At 43.2% G+C, this 18,720-nt stretch overlaps 1 protein-coding gene across 1 annotated transcript; it reads left to right on the top strand.

The window, feature by feature from the left end:
* Nucleotides 1-1,875: 1,875 nt before the first annotated feature.
* Nucleotides 1,876-17,574, top strand: LOC137608825 (cilia- and flagella-associated protein 44-like). Its single transcript, XM_068335413.1, has 32 exons — nt 1,876-2,018; nt 2,367-2,529; nt 3,271-3,373; nt 3,468-3,684; nt 3,852-3,966; nt 4,405-4,569; nt 4,675-4,821; nt 4,905-4,952; nt 5,326-5,425; nt 5,541-5,635; nt 5,719-5,928; nt 6,253-6,363; nt 6,452-6,604; nt 7,074-7,274; nt 7,684-7,826; nt 8,109-8,382; nt 8,653-8,871; nt 9,402-9,532; nt 9,981-10,183; nt 10,369-10,498; nt 12,735-12,912; nt 13,129-13,382; nt 13,483-13,603; nt 13,709-13,906; nt 14,059-14,251; nt 14,342-14,425; nt 14,677-14,807; nt 14,900-15,016; nt 15,214-15,415; nt 15,596-15,756; nt 15,979-16,113; nt 17,301-17,574. Exons 1-32 carry the CDS (start codon nt 1,876-1,878, stop codon nt 17,397-17,399), a joined length of 4,944 nt encoding a protein of 1,647 aa, XP_068191514.1. The 3' UTR covers nt 17,400-17,574.
* The last annotated feature ends 1,146 nt before the right edge of the window (nt 17,575-18,720 follow it).

Here is an 18,720-nt window from a genome sequence, read left to right as displayed (position 1 = left end):
AGCCCATGTATGCATTTTCTCCTGGTCATTGCCCCCCCAGTTTGCAGTTAGCCCCCAATACGTATTACGAGGTGGCGGCAGCGGTACAGCGGGTTGTCAAATGATTCCCGGTCCCGCCCAGCCACATCGGAGTGTGAGCTGACAGTGAGAGGTGTCAGCTCACCTCCGGAGTGCTGCCGACATGTCCTTGAGCAAGGCACATCCCTCTTTACAAGCTGCTAATTTGTGGCGCACCAGGAAGGAGCTGCCCGCCACTCTACCTCCCATTGCATGCCTACAGGCCCCCTTTTGTGTGTGTGTGTTCTACAGGGACCTGTACTCACTAATATATATGCATACATTGGATTAAGAATTACTACTGGAGTGTGCTCTTAATTTTCCTTCGGGGATCAGACCAGTTTATACAATTATTTTTTAAAAAGAGTCATTGGTCATCATGAAACAAAGGAGACTTCCTCCCTACGTTAAAACAAGTGACAATACTTAAATATAACTCCAGAAAATGAGTTCAAATGTTCAAACACTCGGTTTCGGAGCCACTACGTCCGAGCCAGACGAGTGACTTCACTCGTGTAAAAAAACTGGTGGTGGGGGCTCTGTGGTCCTTTGCAGTCCTTCTGCTCTGGCTTTGTGTGATTTGGGTTGTGACTTTTTGGTGGTGGGGCCAGATCACCGCCATTGTACATACCTATTCATGTCACACTGGCTATCAGTGTGACATGCATAGGTCATATACAGTAGAACAAACACAAAGGTCATGTAGCACATACACAAACATGAATGTAAACATAAAAGGGGGGTTGTAATTTGCAGCAATATAGATACATTTTTGATGGTCTTGTGACATGAAAGTCTTGTTGCATTTACATCTATTGGCTTTGATGTCTTGCTGCCTGGTTGGTCTCTACTGCGTGTCTAGAGAAAGAATTTCAGAATAAATTGCAGGAGTTAATGCTTTATATCAATGCCTTCTTAAAATAATCAGCAAAGTCATTTTTTCCGATTTTTCAGGAAACACAAAAAACGGAGCCATTGTGTAATGATTTAGATGATGTAAGAAAACCACCTGGGAATATTTTTATGATGTGGGGCTAAAGTCTGTCTAACATCATAACAGCATTCTCTTGATCTCTCAGATATCAAAGACACGTAAGCTTTGGAGCAGAGTTTATCAGTGTTGGTTGGCGACGCAATCGTCTCGTCCCCCGACACTAATATACTCTGTAACAATCAGAGGTATGACACTATTCATTAATTTATTCGTTTTCCTCACCGCTTTTCTGCTTACGTGGGTCACAGGGGTTGCTGGAGCCCATACCAGTGGTTTTACAGGTATGAAGTGGAGATATGTATGACACTAAATTAGTAGAATTAAGCCACATGAAAGAATACAACCACTTAAGCGCACAGTTACACCTACGAACAATTTGATGTAATCAGTCCACTTAAATTGCATATTTTTGAATGTGGGAGAACCCAGAAAAACTTCTTATTGTGAGGCAACAGCAAACAGCAAATGACCAAAACCACCAAAACGAGTGTCATTAGGAGTCAAAATGTGTCATTTTCAGCAATATGAATATTTTAGATGGTCTTGTGGGATTGATATCTGGGCTGGTTGGTGGCTGTTTGCTCTCTATTGAGAGTCCTAGAATATAAACTAGAGAAACAATTTCAGAATAAATTGTAGGGGTGAATGCTGCATCCTGGGGCTATCATTCTAATGGAATACGTGTACACGGTGGTCATTAGCTGTTCACACTGTTCCACATCAACGGGAATCAGATAGGACCACATATGAAAGTGGCCCAAATCAGAATTACAGTACTGACAGCTGAACATTGTTCAATATTTTTTTCTCTCACAGGTGTCAAAATGGAAACAGTTATGGAAAAGAAAGATGAAATGGAATCAATTACAGAAATTCCTGTAGACAAGTATTACGATTATGAGGAGCTCTGCTCCAGACCGTACATCACACCCAACTCTCAAATCCCAGAGAATCTCCTGCAGCTACGGTATCCTATAACGATGATTCACCTTCTCTCTCATAAGAAAAGCCTTTCATGTCACACATGTCATGTTCTACATACGTACATACAGCAGACAGACGCAAATAAACATCTGTCACAAGGATGATCTGACATTTACTTGTTCATTAGTTGTACAAATTCAGTGTCACTTCATTAACATAGACATACTTTTCATTCATTCATTTTCCTAACTGTTTATTCCACTTTCGTGGGTCACGGGGGTTGCTAGAGCCTCTCCCAGAGGACTTACGGGCATTAGGCAGAGAGAGAGTAGTCAAATAATCTAAAGTGAAGTTGAACCTGATCTTTCCCTCTAACTTTTCCTGCTTTCAGCCATTCCTTCGGTTATGACAGTGAGCTCAGGGGAAACCTGCAGCTGCTGGATGACAGCACGCTGATGTTTATAGCTGGAAACCTGCTTGTCCTGCTGGACTTATCCACCAGGAAGCAGAGATATCTCCGTTCCTGCCGTGGAGGAGGAATCGGCTCCGTCGCGGTAAGAAGGCCGACAAGCTGCAGGCCACGAGTGACGAGTCGCTCTGAGGCTTTTTGGAGCTGATGCAATAGCTGATCAGATACATTACCTCATTTATGAGCCATTTTTATGCTTGATAAACTTGGGTCGAGTTCAGAGAACATTGGAATTAACTGGTGTGTTTGTGGAGATGAATATTCTTAGAGCAGAGCCATCTAGATGGCTGTGCAGACTGGATGAATGACTGCACCTGGTTCGTCTGATGTAATAACAACATAGTAAAAACTTATTATATATATGAGTTATGGGGACAAGGGAAGGGAACTTAAGAATGCACACTCTATTATGTTAGTCAAGCAATCACACACATGCATATTAGTGTGTACAGGCCCCAGTAATACACACAATCACTCCTAAGGGGGCCTGTAAGCAGGCAGTGGGAGGTGGAGTGGCAGGCAGCCCCTTTGTGGAGCACCCAAATGAGCAGCTTATGAGCAGCTTATGCCTTGCTCAAAGGCGCCTCGGCAGCACTCCAGAGGTGAGCTGACACCTCCCACTGTCAGCTGACACTCCGGGTGTTTTTGGGCGGGAGTGGGAATCGAAATGCCGATCTTGGAACATTGAACGACCCGCTCTACTGCCCGCTCTACCACTGAGCCACTGCTGCCCCCAAAAAGAGTTTAAGTGTCAGTACGTAACATTTATGGATATGCTTTAAAAACATTCTTCCTGTTTGTTTTATCTGGTCTTGTTTATGTCCAGGTTCACCCAACCAAAAAGTACTTTGCTGTAGCAGAGAAGGGAAACCATCCCGACATCATCGTCTATGAGTATCCTTCATTGCGACCCTATCGCATCCTCCGTGGTAAATAAGACTGAGATAAACTGACTTCAGCACCCGTTCCAGTTTCTATGTTATCGTTTCGTTGATGCTCATGTTTTGAACTTCATCTGTGCAGATGGTACAGAGAAGGCCTACAGCTCTGTGGATTTCAACACAAATGGGAGTCTGCTGGCTGGTGTGGGGAACGCGCCTGACTACATGCTGACGCTGTGGAATTGGAGGCAGGAGCAGGTGACACTGAGAGCCAAGGCCGTATCTCAGGAAGCTTTCAAAGTGAGGTTCTCACTTCACTACCCTGAACTTCTGACGTCATCAGGATTTGGACACGTCAAGTAAAGAACCCAGTGACCCTCTTAAAATACAACTAAATGATGTGATGCATGTGTCCGACTGTTTCTTAACCAGGAGCACTTCCTCAAGAAGTCTCTGATCAATAAGAAACTGCTGAAAGTGTTTGTCTTCAGATATGAATGAAAATATCTTCTCTCCTCCCTGATAGGTTCTGGGAAATGGCCTACACATGTACAGGTCCCAAATTGCTAGGCGATATTGGACGTTTTGGAGTAACTGACCCAACTGATATTGAGGGTTTCATAGACCTTCCTAATGCACAGGTAAGATTTGTGTTAAAGATGTTCCTAATGAAAAATCAATACTTAAAAACAAAGCACATTTGAGTCTGGCAACATTAGTTCAGCAGGTATTTGATCCCAAAGGTAAAACATTGACCTGACAATGGTGCTAAAAAAATTATGTCCCAGAATGAGAATGATATCTGTAGAAATAATTCAAGTGTTAATCAAATACAGCAGCAGCTACACTATGAGCAACAGCATAAACCCCAAACAAATGTCAAACTTTTTCATGTTCAGACAAGAGTCAAATTAGTGGACAATCAAAGACTACGGAGTATTTTTCAGCTGATTCTGATCATCGATGATTAAAAGCTTCTTATCATCTAGGAGCACCTGTCCCATTAACTTGTAACTTATCCATTGCTCTGTTAAGATTCAAGAGAATAACTGTTTACTCTCTCCTCCCTCTCCTGTAAGGTGGTGTCTGGGTCAAGCTGGGGCAACTTGCTGCTTTGGAGGAACACTGTCATTCGGATGGAGATTACCCGTACGGATGGTCAGAGTTGTCACGATGGGACAGTCCAGCCCTTTTTCTTGGAAGAGGGACAGATTATGACTTTTGGCTCTGATGGAATGATCCGGGTGAGACACCTACAGTAACATCTTCTTATTATCAATCTCATTATCTAGATCCTCCATCCTCCATCTGGCCAGTATCTCTTTGTTACCGCTCTTTGTCCCCTACAGGTCTGGGACTTTGACAGTATCGATTATACAATCGGTGCCAGCAAATATGAGCTGGATCCCAGGAATGAGAAGTTGGTAGGACGTAATGTCTGTATCTGCTCTATGGTGAGGAGCTCCCACCCAGAATCCACCATGTGGTTCGCTCAGGTTAGAGATCGTTTTTGATTCCTAATGTATCCTGGCCTCCTTCAAAGCTCAAAGCCTGATTTGTAAAGTTTGTGTTCTTTTAGGATTCATGTGGAGCCATCTGGAAAGTGGATCTTTCATTCACCCACAAAGTGAGTTTCCTACACCGTCTTTGGTTTTTATTTTAAGTTGTGTGGTGTGGTGCGTTCCTAGGTAGCAGCCTTTATATGAAGGGGATGTCTGTCTAATAATAAAAATGTAATCTAAATGGCATCTTTAAAAATATGTTTGAGTACCTTTCTTTATGTATTAAACCAAACAGAAGAGAGCTGTAGATTAGTTTAATTACTGACCTAAATCCATCAGTAGACTGAATTTGAACTTTTTGGACAACTCTGTCTTTTGGTTATCAACCACTGCTTTTCAATCATGTGAAAATGAGCGGTAATGGTGATGAGGCCTAAGAGAAACCTTGTAGTAAATGAGTGGATCAAAAAAACAGTGATGCATGTCCTGTGTGTGCAGTCTCCTGATCCAGAGCGCCTGTTCTCCTTCCATGCTGGCGCGATCCAGGGCCTGGATGTCTCCAAGACATCCTACCTCATGGCCACAACAGCTCCTGACCGTGAGTTCCACACCTGTCCACACCACCAACACACATGCAAGTTTACAAAGACACACACAAACACCCCCCACGTGCATTAGTGCATAACAAGCCAGCTTCTTTCCCTTCCCTCTAGGTTCAGTCAAAGTCTTTGACTTCCTGTCCAACAGAGAAGTGACCGACATTCACTTTAATCAGGGTGGAACAGTGATCAACTGGGCTCCACCTTTAGTAAGTGTGACAGTATTAAAACATACTTTACCTCACCACCACACTGAAGAGTACTGAAATAATACAGACATATTTATCTTTAGGTGAACCAGACTGGAGGTCTACTGGTGGCCGGCTTTGAAGATGGGGTGGTCCGGTTACTGGAACTGTACGACCCTCAGAAGCTGAAACTGGGCAGCGGGTACGTCCACAAAGGAGGGGCCAAACTGCGCCTCAAACAGGCCTTGAAACCTCATAGCGGCCCCGTAACTGCTATTGAATATAAGCACGATGGAGTAATCTTAGCTACAGGGGTAAGTGACTTTCCAGACAAAGCTGTGTTTCTCTAGAAGTTTGGGTGCCACCTGAAGAATGCCACTACTAGACCCGTTTAACAGAACTCACTATCTCTTTATAGGTTAGAATTAAGGTTAGAATTAATACAAAACTCAGGTCTATCTTTAGACCTGATTGACACTCAACTCATTTGTTTCACAATGCTAGTTCTTGATTATCTTTCATTAGAACTTGTAGAGTTAAGACTCATGCTAAAAAAAAGTTTAAACGGTTACAGAGACTTTTTCCACACCTAAAAAACCTTTATTTTAATTATTCTCTTCACCTTTCTGACCTCCCAGAGCTCCGACGGGACTGTATTCTTCTTCAATATTGGTGACGCATATGTTCCCATCGGTTTTATCCATGTTCCTGGGCCAGTTCAGGCGCTGGAGTGGTCACCTTTTTCAGGAGTAAGTCTAATCCGTCTTTCCACCTTTACAAAAGCTATGTGATGGAATCTGATAAATGCAATCCATTTCTTTCATGATGTTACCCCAGAGTGAAGACAAGCTGCTCATCATGTGTCGGAGTGGTCACGTGGTTGAGGTCCAGATCGGTGACTTGCAGGCCCATTGTTCGGCCAACACCTTCCAGCTGCGTGGACTTCCCAGCAGATCTTTCAGGTTCAGGAGCATCAAATCGCAGATCAGGGTGTGTTTTAGCTTTAGTCTGGCACGATCATGGCTGTGTTACATCACACTGTGTTAGAATGTCAGCAGTGGTGCATCGAGCTGCATCAAGCATTTATCTTTCCTTCAGACTTTACTGCCTTTGGTTCATTTAGGGATGGCACAGTGGTGTAGTGGTTAGCACTGCTGCTTCACAGCAAGAAGGTCATGGGTTCAAACCCCAGCATTTCCAACATGGCCTTTCTGTGGGAAGTTTGTGTGTTCTCTCCATGTCTGAATGGGTTTTTTCTGAGTTCTCTGGTTTCCCCCCATCATCAAGAAAAACATGCTTCTAAAGAATATTAGGTCATGTTGACCAGTAGTGGCTCTGGAACAGCTCTCAGCCTGACCTTCTAATTTCATTGACCATCTATATAATGACAAATAAAGATCTTTAATCTTTAATATTTCAGAGGGAGGAGGAAATTGTACGACGTCAAGCCCTGCAGGAGGCAAAAGAGGAGGAAATTGCACGACGTCAAGCCCTGCAGGAGGCAATGGAGGAGGAGGAGGAGGAAGAAGAAGAAATAGATGAAAAGGAAGAGGAAGAAGAAGAGGAAGAAGAAGAGCTGCCCCCTATCTACATCCCAGACCCTCCAAGTCCTCTCTGCCTCGGATTCTACTCACATCCTGACCACTTTTGGCTCTCCGTGGTACACACACACACACACACACACACACACACACACACACACACACACACACACACACACACACACACACACACACACACACACACACACACACACACACACACACACAAGTATGAATTTAAGTAGATGATGCAAGAGGAAGTGGATAAAGAGGTGAGAAAATGCAATGGCAGTCAAATGGAAAGTGCAATCTCAATGAGAACATTTAACTTTATCATTTAATATTGAGAAAAGTCACCCAGCACCATGGATTTAAAAAAAAAAAACACCATGGGCTCCAGCTTCAGGATCCAAAAGTTATTCTGGAGGACATGGAGCACGAGATGGTGAAGCTGGATTCCATCATGACCGCAGAAATAATCCAAGCAGCCTAAATTCTGAATCCCATCTCCTGTTTTTTCTCCTTCAGGGAGGTTTTGACTCAGGCTTTTTGTACCACTGTAAGTTCTCTGAGAACCAGGATGAGGACCCCAACCAGCGACAGGACGAGCCCTTCCACTTCCTGCCTGTACACAATGCAGATGAGGACCCCATTCTCTCTATCACTTTTAGGTAATAAAACGACAGATGAGTATTTATACTAACAAGAAATACTGGCATGCATGTATGATATCAAACACTGACCCACAGGGAGTCATCACCGGCTTTTCCATCTCTTCTGTTTCTTCTTGCTCATAGTTTTGGTTTTAAAGTCGTGTTAACCTCTCGGATCAGTTTCATACCAACATAATTTACCCACGTTATTGAATTCAACTTAAAATTTGAGACTGGATTGGAAGATCACAGCTACATTATTGTCATGGACTTTCTTCCTGCTGTGTTGCTGTTTTCTAGCTCCGACAGGCAGCTGATGTTCTGCGGCATGCACTCAGGCGCCATCAGGGTCTACCCCCTGCACCCTGCCGACCACAGCCTCACCTCCATGCAGGCTTACTGGACCCTCAACATCCACGATAACCATTGCGGACATCTTCACCACATCCGTTGTAGCCATGACAACAAATTTGTGCTGACAGCTGGAGATGACGGGAACATTTTTTCCTTCAGCACGGTCCCCCAAGAAGAACTAGAACAAGACCAGATGATGGCAAAGATTCCTTCACCGAGGGTCAGACCGTGTTTCATGAACACCTTATTTTTCCTCTCTGTTTTACTTCTTTTAATCCACACTGCATAACTACAGAATGGATTACATTTACATTTTTACATATTTTTGGTTTAACATAATGCACTGGTTTAATAGGTTTTGACTGTTCTGAAAAAGCTTCTCTGGAGTGTTTTTGTCAACTGTATTTTTTATTTCTATGATGATATGGTGCATGTTTGGTCGTAAATTAACCACAATCTATATCTACTTTATTCTACTTTACTCTAACAGGTAATTCCTGAAGATGAACAGCCACCTAATGACATTGAGGACCCAGCGGCCAACACCATAGAGATGTATAAGCATGAGATGGATGAACTCAAGCTGCAGCAGGAGATTCAGCTGAGAAACACAACAAAGAGCAGGAAACTGGCTGGGCTCCGGAAGGAGTTTAGTAAGCTGGTGGAAGAAAACGAGAAACTGCCGGAACATGTTCGGCTGAAACCGTCGGTAAAGATGCTTGCGTACACAGTTGAATAACAATATTCCATTTGGTTTTACGCAGGTCTTTTTAGCTTGCTGTGGTCACACATCAACCTACCACAACAGTTTGTGGTTGCATAATTTTGGAAGGTAGTGCCCCGTCTTGCAGTGCTCACAAAAGTCATGACAAATTGTCCCGTCTATCCAGATCTGCTCCAAATTTCATGAGTTGTTTCATGAGCTGCAATTTGTGAAATATGAAAACAAAAAAAATTCTATCGAGGCTTCAATGAGATAGTTTAAAAACAAAACAAAACTGGATTGAATTAAACAGAAGACAGGGCTAAAAAACTCTTACTGCTATACAGGCAATTAGCAAAGGAAGTCCAAGTCTTTATTTGAGTTAATTGAAGTTTTATTTTATTTTTTTATTCCCTGCCTCTATATGTGAAAATGATCCTGGATCAAAAGATGACCCTCAGAAATTGAACCCTTAGAATTTGGTTGTCATCAGTGCATTGTCCTCAACGTGTGCGTGTGCGTGTGTGTGTGTCTAGGAGCTGCTCCTAGATCAGTATTTCAGCGATCAAGCAGAAAAGGTGAAGGCCCAGAAGGTGATGGAGGTCAGAAAACAACTGAGATGGGAGGAGGAGCGCTGCAACATAGGACTCAGCAAACTACAGGACTAGTACTACACACATTTTGTTTTTATATTATTGTGTTTAGGTGTTATTTCTCATTCTGAAACTGTATTTAAGGCTTTGGTCAGTTTTAGTTTTTTACATTCTCCTTAGCTGGGAGAGCACATAAATTAGTTTATAAACCACCATGTCTGTGCAAAATGCATGAGTGCATTGATGGGCATACATGATCACCGCATCATGAAGTTAACATAGTGTGACTGAGAAATGAGTGAATTTGCCATCACTTATATCGCTGTTGTTTGGTCGACAAATCTGAAACAGTAGAAAATGAGAGATTTTTCCACATGATAACAAAATCAGGACTCACCCTTCGCTGCCTCTAACTGGGTAGTTCTGGTTGCTGTCATTGGTTGGTTTGGATTAGATTTAGGTTCATTTCATAAGTACATTGGTATTATTTGACATTAGTATTTTAATCAACCTGTTTTGTAGTTTCAGGGACATTTTTGGATCCAAAGTGTTGTCTGTGGTTGCCATAGCCACCGACCACAAACTGTCCACCTACCGTATGTCTCCAATACTACGAGAGTTTAGTCCCAGCAAGCTCTACGTAGACAAACCTGCTGCTGGTGCTGCTGCACCCCAAAAAATAGCCAGCCCCAAACCTGTAGAACCCTGCACCAGCACTTCAGGAGGTAGGAAAATGTCTCCTGTATTAGTCGTTTGTGATGATCCACTCATCCACGTCGTCTTAGATTTCATCCAAGAGGCAAAATATCTTTTTGCCTTTTCCTACAAATCCACTTGACTATTCAACACAGAGATCCACCTGCATGAGACTGTAAAAGACCTGACCTAATGCCTTGGGTATGTTCTCCAGATGAAACGATGGTGCTGTATTCACGGCCCGAGAGGATTGATCAGCAGTCGGAGAAGTTCCGAAAAGCTGCAGAGAAAGCTGATCGTCACCGGGCTGCGATAGAGAAGAGGAAGAAGGAATGGGCCCAACTGTGAGTACTGTATTAAATATGTATTGTTGTATTATTATATATATGGAATTATTCCAAATAAACCCATCGAGGATCTGAAATGAGCTTTTATGATACTGATGCGAAACTGCTTCTTCTTCTTTTCCTTTCGGCTTTTCCCTTCAGGGGTCACCACAGTGAATCAGTTTCCTCCATCTAGCCCTGTCCTTTGCATCCTCTTCTCTCACACCAACTACCTTCATGTCCTCTTTCACTCCATCCATAAACCTCTTTGGTCTTCCTCTAGGCCTCCTGCCTGGCAGTTCAAAACTCAGCATCCTTCTACCAATATATTCACTATCTCTCTTCTGGACAGGTCCAAACCATCTCAGTCTGGCCTCTCTGACTTTATCTCCAAAACCTCTAAAATGTGCTGTCCCTCTGATGTACTCATTCCTGATCCTATCCTTTCTGGTCACTCCCAGAGAGAACCTCAGCATCTTCATCTCTGCTACCTCCAGCTCTGTCTCCTGTCTTTTCCTCAGTGACACTGTCTCTAGACCAAACAACATCGCTGGTCTCACCACAGTTTTGTACACCTTTCCTTTCATTTTAGCTGAAACTCTTCTATCACACATCACACCTGACACTTTCCTCCACCCGTTCCATCCTGCCTGTACACGCTTCTTCACCTTTTTTCCACACTCTCCATTGCTCTGGACTGTTGACCCTAAGTACTTAAAATCCTCCACCTTGATCTCATCTCCCTGTAACCTCACTCTTCCACTTGGGTCCCTCTCATTCACACACATGTACTCTTGTCTTACTGCGGCTAACCTTCATTCCTCTCCTTTCCAGGACAAACCTCCACCTCTCTAGCTTCTCCTCCACCTGTTCCCTGCTCTCACTACAGATCACAATGTCATCTGCAAAAATCATAGTCCATGGAGATTCCTGTCTAACCTCGTCTGTCAGCCTGTCCATCACCATAGCGAACAAGAAGGGGCTCAGAGCTGATCCCTGATGCAGTCCCACCTCCACCTTGAACTCCTCTGTCACACCTACACACACCTCACCACTGTCCTACAGTCCTCATACATGTCCTGCACCGCTCTAACATACTTCTCCGCCACTCCAAACTTCCTCATACAATACCACACTTCCTCTCTGGACACCCTGTCATCAGCTTTCTCCAGATCTACAAAAACACAATGCAGCTCCCTCTGACCTTCTCTGTACTTCTCTATCAACATCCTCAAAGCAAATACTGCATCTGTAGTACTCTTTTTTGGCATGAAACCATACTGCTGCTCACAAATGTTCACTTCTGCCCTTAGTCTAGCTTCCACTACTCTTTCCCATAACTTCATTGTATGGCTCATCAGCTTTATTCCTCTGTAGTTGCCACAACTCTGCACATCTCCCTTGTTCTTAAAAATGGGCACCAGCACACTTCTCCTCCATTCCTCAGGCATCTTCTCACTATCTAAGATCCTGTTGAACAACCCAGTCAGAAACTCTACTGCCACCTCTCCTAGACACTTCCATACCTCCACAGGTATATCATCAGGACCGACTGCCTTTCCACTCTTCATCCTCTTCAATGGCCTCCTCATTTCATCCTGACTAATCTTTGCTACTTCCTGGTCCACAACAGTCACCTCTTCTAGTCTTTGTTCTCTCTCATTTTCCACGTTCGTCAACTCTTCAAAGTACTCTTTCCATCTTCCCATCACACTGCTGGCACCTGTCAATAGACTTCCATCCCTATCCTTAATCACCCTAACCTGCTGCACGTCCTTCCCATCTCTATCTCTCTGTCTTGCCAACCGGTATAGATCAGTCTCTCCCTCCTTACTGTCCAACCTAGCATACAAGTCATCATAAGCTTCTTGTTTGGCCTTTGCTACCTCTACCTTCACCTTACGCTGCATCTCCCTGTACTCCTGTCTACTCTCCTCAGTCCTCTCAGTGTCCCACTTCCTCTTGGCTAACCTCTTTCTCTGTATACACTCCTGTACCTCCTCATTCCACCACCAAGTCTCCTTATCTACTTTCCTTCCAGATGACACACCAAGTACTCTCCTACCTGTCTCCCTGATCACATTAGCTGTAGTTTTCCAGTCATCTAGAAGCACCTCCTGGCCTCCCAGAGCCTGTCTTAACTCCTTCCTAAAAGTCATGCAACAGTCTTCCTTTTTTATCTTCCACCATTTCGTCTTCTGCTCTGCCTTTGCCCTCTTGATGATGTGAAACTGCAATGGTGTTATATTATCAGGTATACAGACAAGCCAGAGGAAGACTGTGAGGATCCAAAGGATGTCCAGGCTATCCAAGAGGCTAAAAGGAACATTGGAGATTTAAAACTAAGGTCAGATAAAAACTTTGCAGTGCCGAAACACCTGAGGATGAACACTGAGACGACGATGGCAAAGCTGAAAATCCTAGAGGAAAAGGTGAACACAAACACGCACAACACAATATCCTAAAATCCCGGGAACTGAACTGAACTCATTTGTTCTGGCAGAAGCATCTACATCCCATTTAGATTTTCATTCAAACTGGTCTTACGTTTTAGAATGAATCCTTTTGGATACAATACAAAGTCAAGTGCAGTTTAATCAGTGATGAAGGGAACAGATCAGACTGATATGAGAACTCCATCCCACCAGATCCACGGTAGGCAGACCAAGATGAATGAAAGGATCTTGGCTTTGCGGGACGCTAAGGTTTGCCTGGTGTCTCAGTTGTTGGATCAAGGTGAGCAGTTACAAGAGATCCAGACGGGTCTGTCACCCCATCTCCACCGCCCTCCCCCCGCCCTGCCCACCATACTACCAGAGGAAACCCAGGAGAAGAAGGTGCAGCACAGCGATGATGCTCTGGAGCGATACCGGGCTCTGAGGGAACAGAGTTGCACACCCAGGTTTGGTTTAATCCTAGACTGAGGCTTAACTTGGAAACTCTATCTAAACTGTGACTGATGACTTTACATCTATATGATCCTCCTTTTTATTTTCAAATAGCTTGACCAAGGAGCAGGAGGAGGAAACCACATCTAAATGGGAGCTGAGCGACCGAGAGAAGGAGATCCTGTGGCACCTGGAGGTCACACGGCTGTACAAGCAAGATCGTCTCCTGGACCAGGTCTGTCATTTAATATCATTGAAGCATGAGCCATTATTTTAATCATAACTCAAATAAATCCTGGGATGTAAAGATAATGTTAGTCTTATCATTTTCGACCATCAGATGGAGAGTTCTATCTGTCAGTTTGACGCCGAGCTCCGGCTCCTGCATCACGAGAAGCTGAAGCTGGATTGGGAGCTGAAGCTGGCTGAACTGCAGTGGTTGACGATCTTCCAAGAACTGCCGATCCATGAGGAGTTCAGGGAGAGGGAGAAGAGCCTGGAGGAGAAGCTCAACAGACTGAAGGAGGTGAGCAAAACTGTTTTATTGTGCTTTCATTGTGTGATACAATGAAAAAAAAAAAAAAAAAACAATTAAAAAAAGTGATCTGGTGTGTAAAGCCCTCCTGTTTACCATAAAACATATGAGTAAAGGAGCAACATGTTAACATACCTTCCTGTTTTTCCTGATAGCACCGGGTAGACAGGTGTTATAAAGATCTGGAGCTGAGGCAGGCAGAGGTGGCCCAGCTGCAGGTCAAAAAGACGGACCTGTTAGCTGCCTTCCAGTATTTACTGGGCGAGCAGAACAAGTTTAAGAAGTTTCTTACGAAAGTCTTCAACATGAAGGCTGAAAATGTTAATAAAAGGACGGAGATGAGAGACGGTGAGAGAAAGAACACCATAGAGCAGTGTGAGAAGAGCAGCTATGTGTAACTGATGCCGTATCCTCCATGATCCAAATGTGTGTCTGCAGAAGACGAGGAAGACGAGGAAGAATTAAGTGACCATAACAGTGACTCAGATGAGGAAGCTGTGGACTACAAGGTTTGCCCCCCAGGTCAGTATTTTGGGGGAGTTTTGGAGTACTGGAATCCTTCAATCAATAGTATAAAATATAAAATCACCCAGTATTAGGATTTAATTATTCCCAAACACAGTTGAAAAATACTTGAATTACCTCATGTATAGTATGTAGGTTATTTAGTTCTTTTGCATTTATATTCTTCTTAATTCTTCACTTTCTTGATTGTTTTGTCACCAAGTTTATCTCGAACTGCAACTTTACGTCTGAATCTGTTTTTCCATCAGGCTGCGATCCAGGCTTGTTTCGGGACACGCTGAGACTGCGTGAGCATCGGCTGCAGCTGGAAGAGCGACTGGAGAAGGAGGAGGAGAACTTAGAAATCCTGAAGAGGGATTATAATCATCTCCTTGAGAAAGTTGGTCTTTGTTTGTCATCTCTTTGAGACATGTCTCTGTTTTCATGCGTTCTTTTGATTTAAAATTCTCATATCATTGTGTGCATCTGCAGGAGAGTGTAATGTGGGCAAATCAGGAGGCACTGGAACGTGGCATAGACTCAATTTTCAGAGAAAAACAACTGAAATTGAATGCACTGGAAGTTGTTGTTCCTCTCAGGCTGAACCAGGTTAATACAGAAGTTGTTCAAACAATTAAAAGTTAACAGTTAAAAGCAGAAGCTCTCAAGCATGATTTGTCTTCCCACCTGTTTTGCTGCTGCTTTATTTCAATGGGGAGGAGAAAAAAAATGATTCAGATTATACATACTTGACTTTATTGTAAGTACAGGCTTTAAATCCCATGCTTTCTTTATTTCTGCACCAGATTAAGCTTCTTTCTGATGGGTCCGTACCATCGGACATGACCAATGCACTGGTAGTGGACAGGAAAGAGCTGACGCGGCTACAGGATCGGATCAAGCACTTTGGAGTTGAGAAGAGCCAGCAGAGAGAACTGTATTGTCAGGCCCGTAAAGAGCACGCCAAGCTCACTTATGACATAAAGATCATGAATACCAAGATTGAGGGTAAGACAGGACAGGAGATCAAGTTCCCATCCAGATGAATCTAAAAGATGAACACGAGTCAAAACAATGAATGAATGCATACAAATTTGTGTTGGCAAGACTTTCCATAAATACTTTCCACAAATGAGATTGATCGTTGTGTTGATAGGCGTCCTCTGTGTTATGTCTGTGTTGGTGCAGAGCTAGAGAGGAAATGCCACCAGTCGATGATGTCCAAGTTTGGGAGGGTAGTGGATCTGGAGGATCTTCTGACGATAAAGAAGAGCACGTTGGTGGATGAGCTCGAGCAGAAAGAAAGGCAACAAGAATTCAATCAATATCGGAAGCTCGACCAGTTGAAGGTACGCTGACCTGTGTGTGTGTGTGTGTGTGTGTGTGTGTGTGTGTGTCTGTGTGTGTGTGTGTGCGTGTGTGTGTGTGTGTGTTTGTGTTTGTGTGTGTGTGAGGGAGCGAGAGAGAACTGTACCCTTGTCTTATTTTGCTACAAGCCTTCGAAATTTCTTTTTAAAATACACATCAGTGATTAAGTTTATTTAACTTGTGTGCATGTGTGTTACATTCAGAAGGAGGAGGAAAAGGCCAGGACTTCTCTGATGGTGGCGATCAGAGAGAGCTCGATTCTTCTCCAGAGACTGACGAAACTCTTTAACGAGAAGAGAGAACTGCAGGCTGAGATTGAAAAGAAGATTAAGAAAATGGTAATTTATGTATTTGTAACACACAATCTATGAACAATAATGTTTATATGTACAGATGTATTGTCAAACATACTAGAATGATGAAATCTTGGTATTTCAAGGCGATTCAGAGACCGTCCTGTTTAAACGGAATTGCAGTTCTTTCATCAACCTATAGAGGGCGGCAGATATTTTTTGTGACAACCGGTGGCGAGGAAATGATGTACTGTATTTTTACGATGTCAGGACCATGAATTTCGGATGATTGGCATCCATTGTGATTAAATGTCAGTGGATTGTCTGTATCCCCTCGTCAAATGAAACATGTTGAATTGAGGAAAAGCAATGTGTTAGGTGGATTCCACCGGATAAAGCTGGAATGTCACCAGCCTGTTGTTTCTGTTCACAAAACTGTGTGAATCTGCATTTGTGGCCTCAGTACAGTTTTTGCCTTGATTTAAAGGTCCCATACTATGCTTTTTTAAAATTCATGTCATTCAGCTGACAGTTGTCCAACTACACTGTATTTGAAATGTCTTGCCCCAAATTAATCTGTGGTCCTCAATATCTTTGATTTAACATTGATAAAATCACTTCCACCCCTCGGATTCACATGCGTTTTGTTTGTATGCACCACTTGAACACTCGCGTACTAGCGATCGGTCACACACACACACACACACACACACACACACACACACACACACACACACACACACACACACACACACACCACTGAAGTGGAGCTATTTAGTTATCCAAATGCTAGCTGACTTCAACGGCTTGTGAGGAACTTTCAGTGTGTAGCTCTGAGCCAGATCATTGCCACACTGCTACCGTAGCCTGAACAATGTGGGATGACCACGTCCATATCCGTGTAGACAATCAAATATGACTCAGGATAGGTCAATTTACTCTACCAATCATTCAGTATTGTTACGTCCCAAATTGAACTGTTACAAATCCGAGCGTATTAGCTGTGGATTTTTAATTTTTAAAATATCTATTGATGCAGGAAGCATTTGTTTTCCAGATTCTAGGAGTTGGTTTGACTTACCCTTAAAATTGCTTTGCAATTCATTTGAAGTGTTTTATTACTCACATCACGTGCGCATGCATGTACTTCTACTACTACTGAGGTCATTGAACACACGTGTTAGATTTTGTTAGCTTTCATTTAATCTGTTGATCTGTTTGTGTGTGTTTAGGGCAGAGCTCCGGGACACAACACACCTGTTGACGTGGAGGACATGGAGATCCAAACTTTTAGACTCACAGATATAGCTGAATGTGAACCGTCAAAATGACCCCCCCACACACACACACTGACTGAAAGAGAACACATCTCTTCTTGACCTTTCTGCTACTCTGACTCTATCTCTAATCTTCAATTTTTTAATTTCCTTTTTCACCCCAACCGGTCAAGGCAGAGGACCGCCACCAGAGAGTCAGGATCTGCCCCAGGTTTCTTCCCAATGGGGAGTTTTTCCTGGCCACTGTTGCTTCATGCTTGCTCTTTGGGGTTCGGTTGGTTTCCTTTTTTTTAATTTTTTTAAACTTTCTAAAGTGCCTCTAAAGTTTTCTTGACGTTTCCCCCACCACATAGATTATAGTAGTCAAATACAGTCAAAGTGGACTTAATAAACACCTTTTCTCATCAATTCTGCAAAGGTGACAGGTCACCGTGTCACAGCTCTATATTACACTCTTCACTTCTTTCAGCCTGCTGCTTGATTTGAATAAAATTACAAAACTGAATCTGTTTTTTGTCTTTTCTCTCACTTCAGTATCAGTGATACTCCTTATTTAGTAGAAATGAATTTTTCACTAGTAACAGATGAGTATCGTAATTCTGATCAGGTTGCACTCCTGACAAAAATGTGCGTGTGCGAATTAGTTTGTTATACCAACAGACTTTTTCTACTAACCCTCTTTATTTGATGTCTCCAATCGATATTGATGTCACATTTGATAAACTTGCTGTCTCTCTGATGAACTCTTAATAGTCAAGGACTCCAACCACACAATGTAAAATTGTGCAATTATTTGCACATACTGTATATGTTGCACGCTCCATTTTATATTACCCCCAAAATGTCATCTACTACATTTATTACCATTTTTCAAAAGTGTGCTATTTTATGTGCATATTTTTAAAATTTTTATTCCGTTTTTTTCAGGTAAAATTCCCAACACCTTGTACTTTGTGATCAAAATTAAATTGAAGTTAATTCCGTTTGTCTGCACATCCTTGACTAACAAAGCTGATTATGATTGTTCACCTGTTCACCTCTACAACACAGTGAAGGTTCAACAGAACAATGGGAATGTATTTCCACTTGCTGCAAACTAACTTTGTAAATGAAAATGAATCCTGAGAGGAATGTGCTTGTTCTCCCTTTAACTGGGGTGGCAGTGGCTCAGCGGTAGAGCAATCGTCTTGAAGACAGGATCGCCCAGCCATCAGGGGTTCAAATCCCGCTCCCGCCAGAACATCCTTCGCAGTGTGAGCTGACGGTTGGAGGCGTCGGCTCCCCCCAGCCACCGCCGAGGCGCCCTTGAGCAAGGCGCTGTCTCCCTTACAAGATGCTCATTGGGGCGCGACCTGTCACTCCGCCTCCTTTGTAC

Source organism: Antennarius striatus, chromosome 15 (assembly GCF_040054535.1).
Source record: "Antennarius striatus isolate MH-2024 chromosome 15, ASM4005453v1, whole genome shotgun sequence".
NCBI classification, from domain to species: domain Eukaryota; kingdom Metazoa; phylum Chordata; class Actinopteri; order Lophiiformes; family Antennariidae; genus Antennarius; species Antennarius striatus.
The sequence above is the reverse complement of the archived record's forward strand: the minus strand, read 5'-3'. Positions and strand labels throughout refer to the sequence as shown.

Coding starts and splice junctions, on each gene's coding strand:
- LOC137608825 (XM_068335413.1), top strand. CDS start 1,876: ATGGAAACAGTTATGGAAAAGAAAGATGAAATGGAATCAATTACAGAA. Junction 5,426..5,540: donor GGCCACAACAGCTCCTGACC/GTGAGTTCCACA, acceptor CCTTCCCTCTAG/GTTCAGTCAAAGTCTTTGAC. Junction 5,636..5,718: donor TCAACTGGGCTCCACCTTTA/GTAAGTGTGACA, acceptor ATTTATCTTTAG/GTGAACCAGACTGGAGGTCT.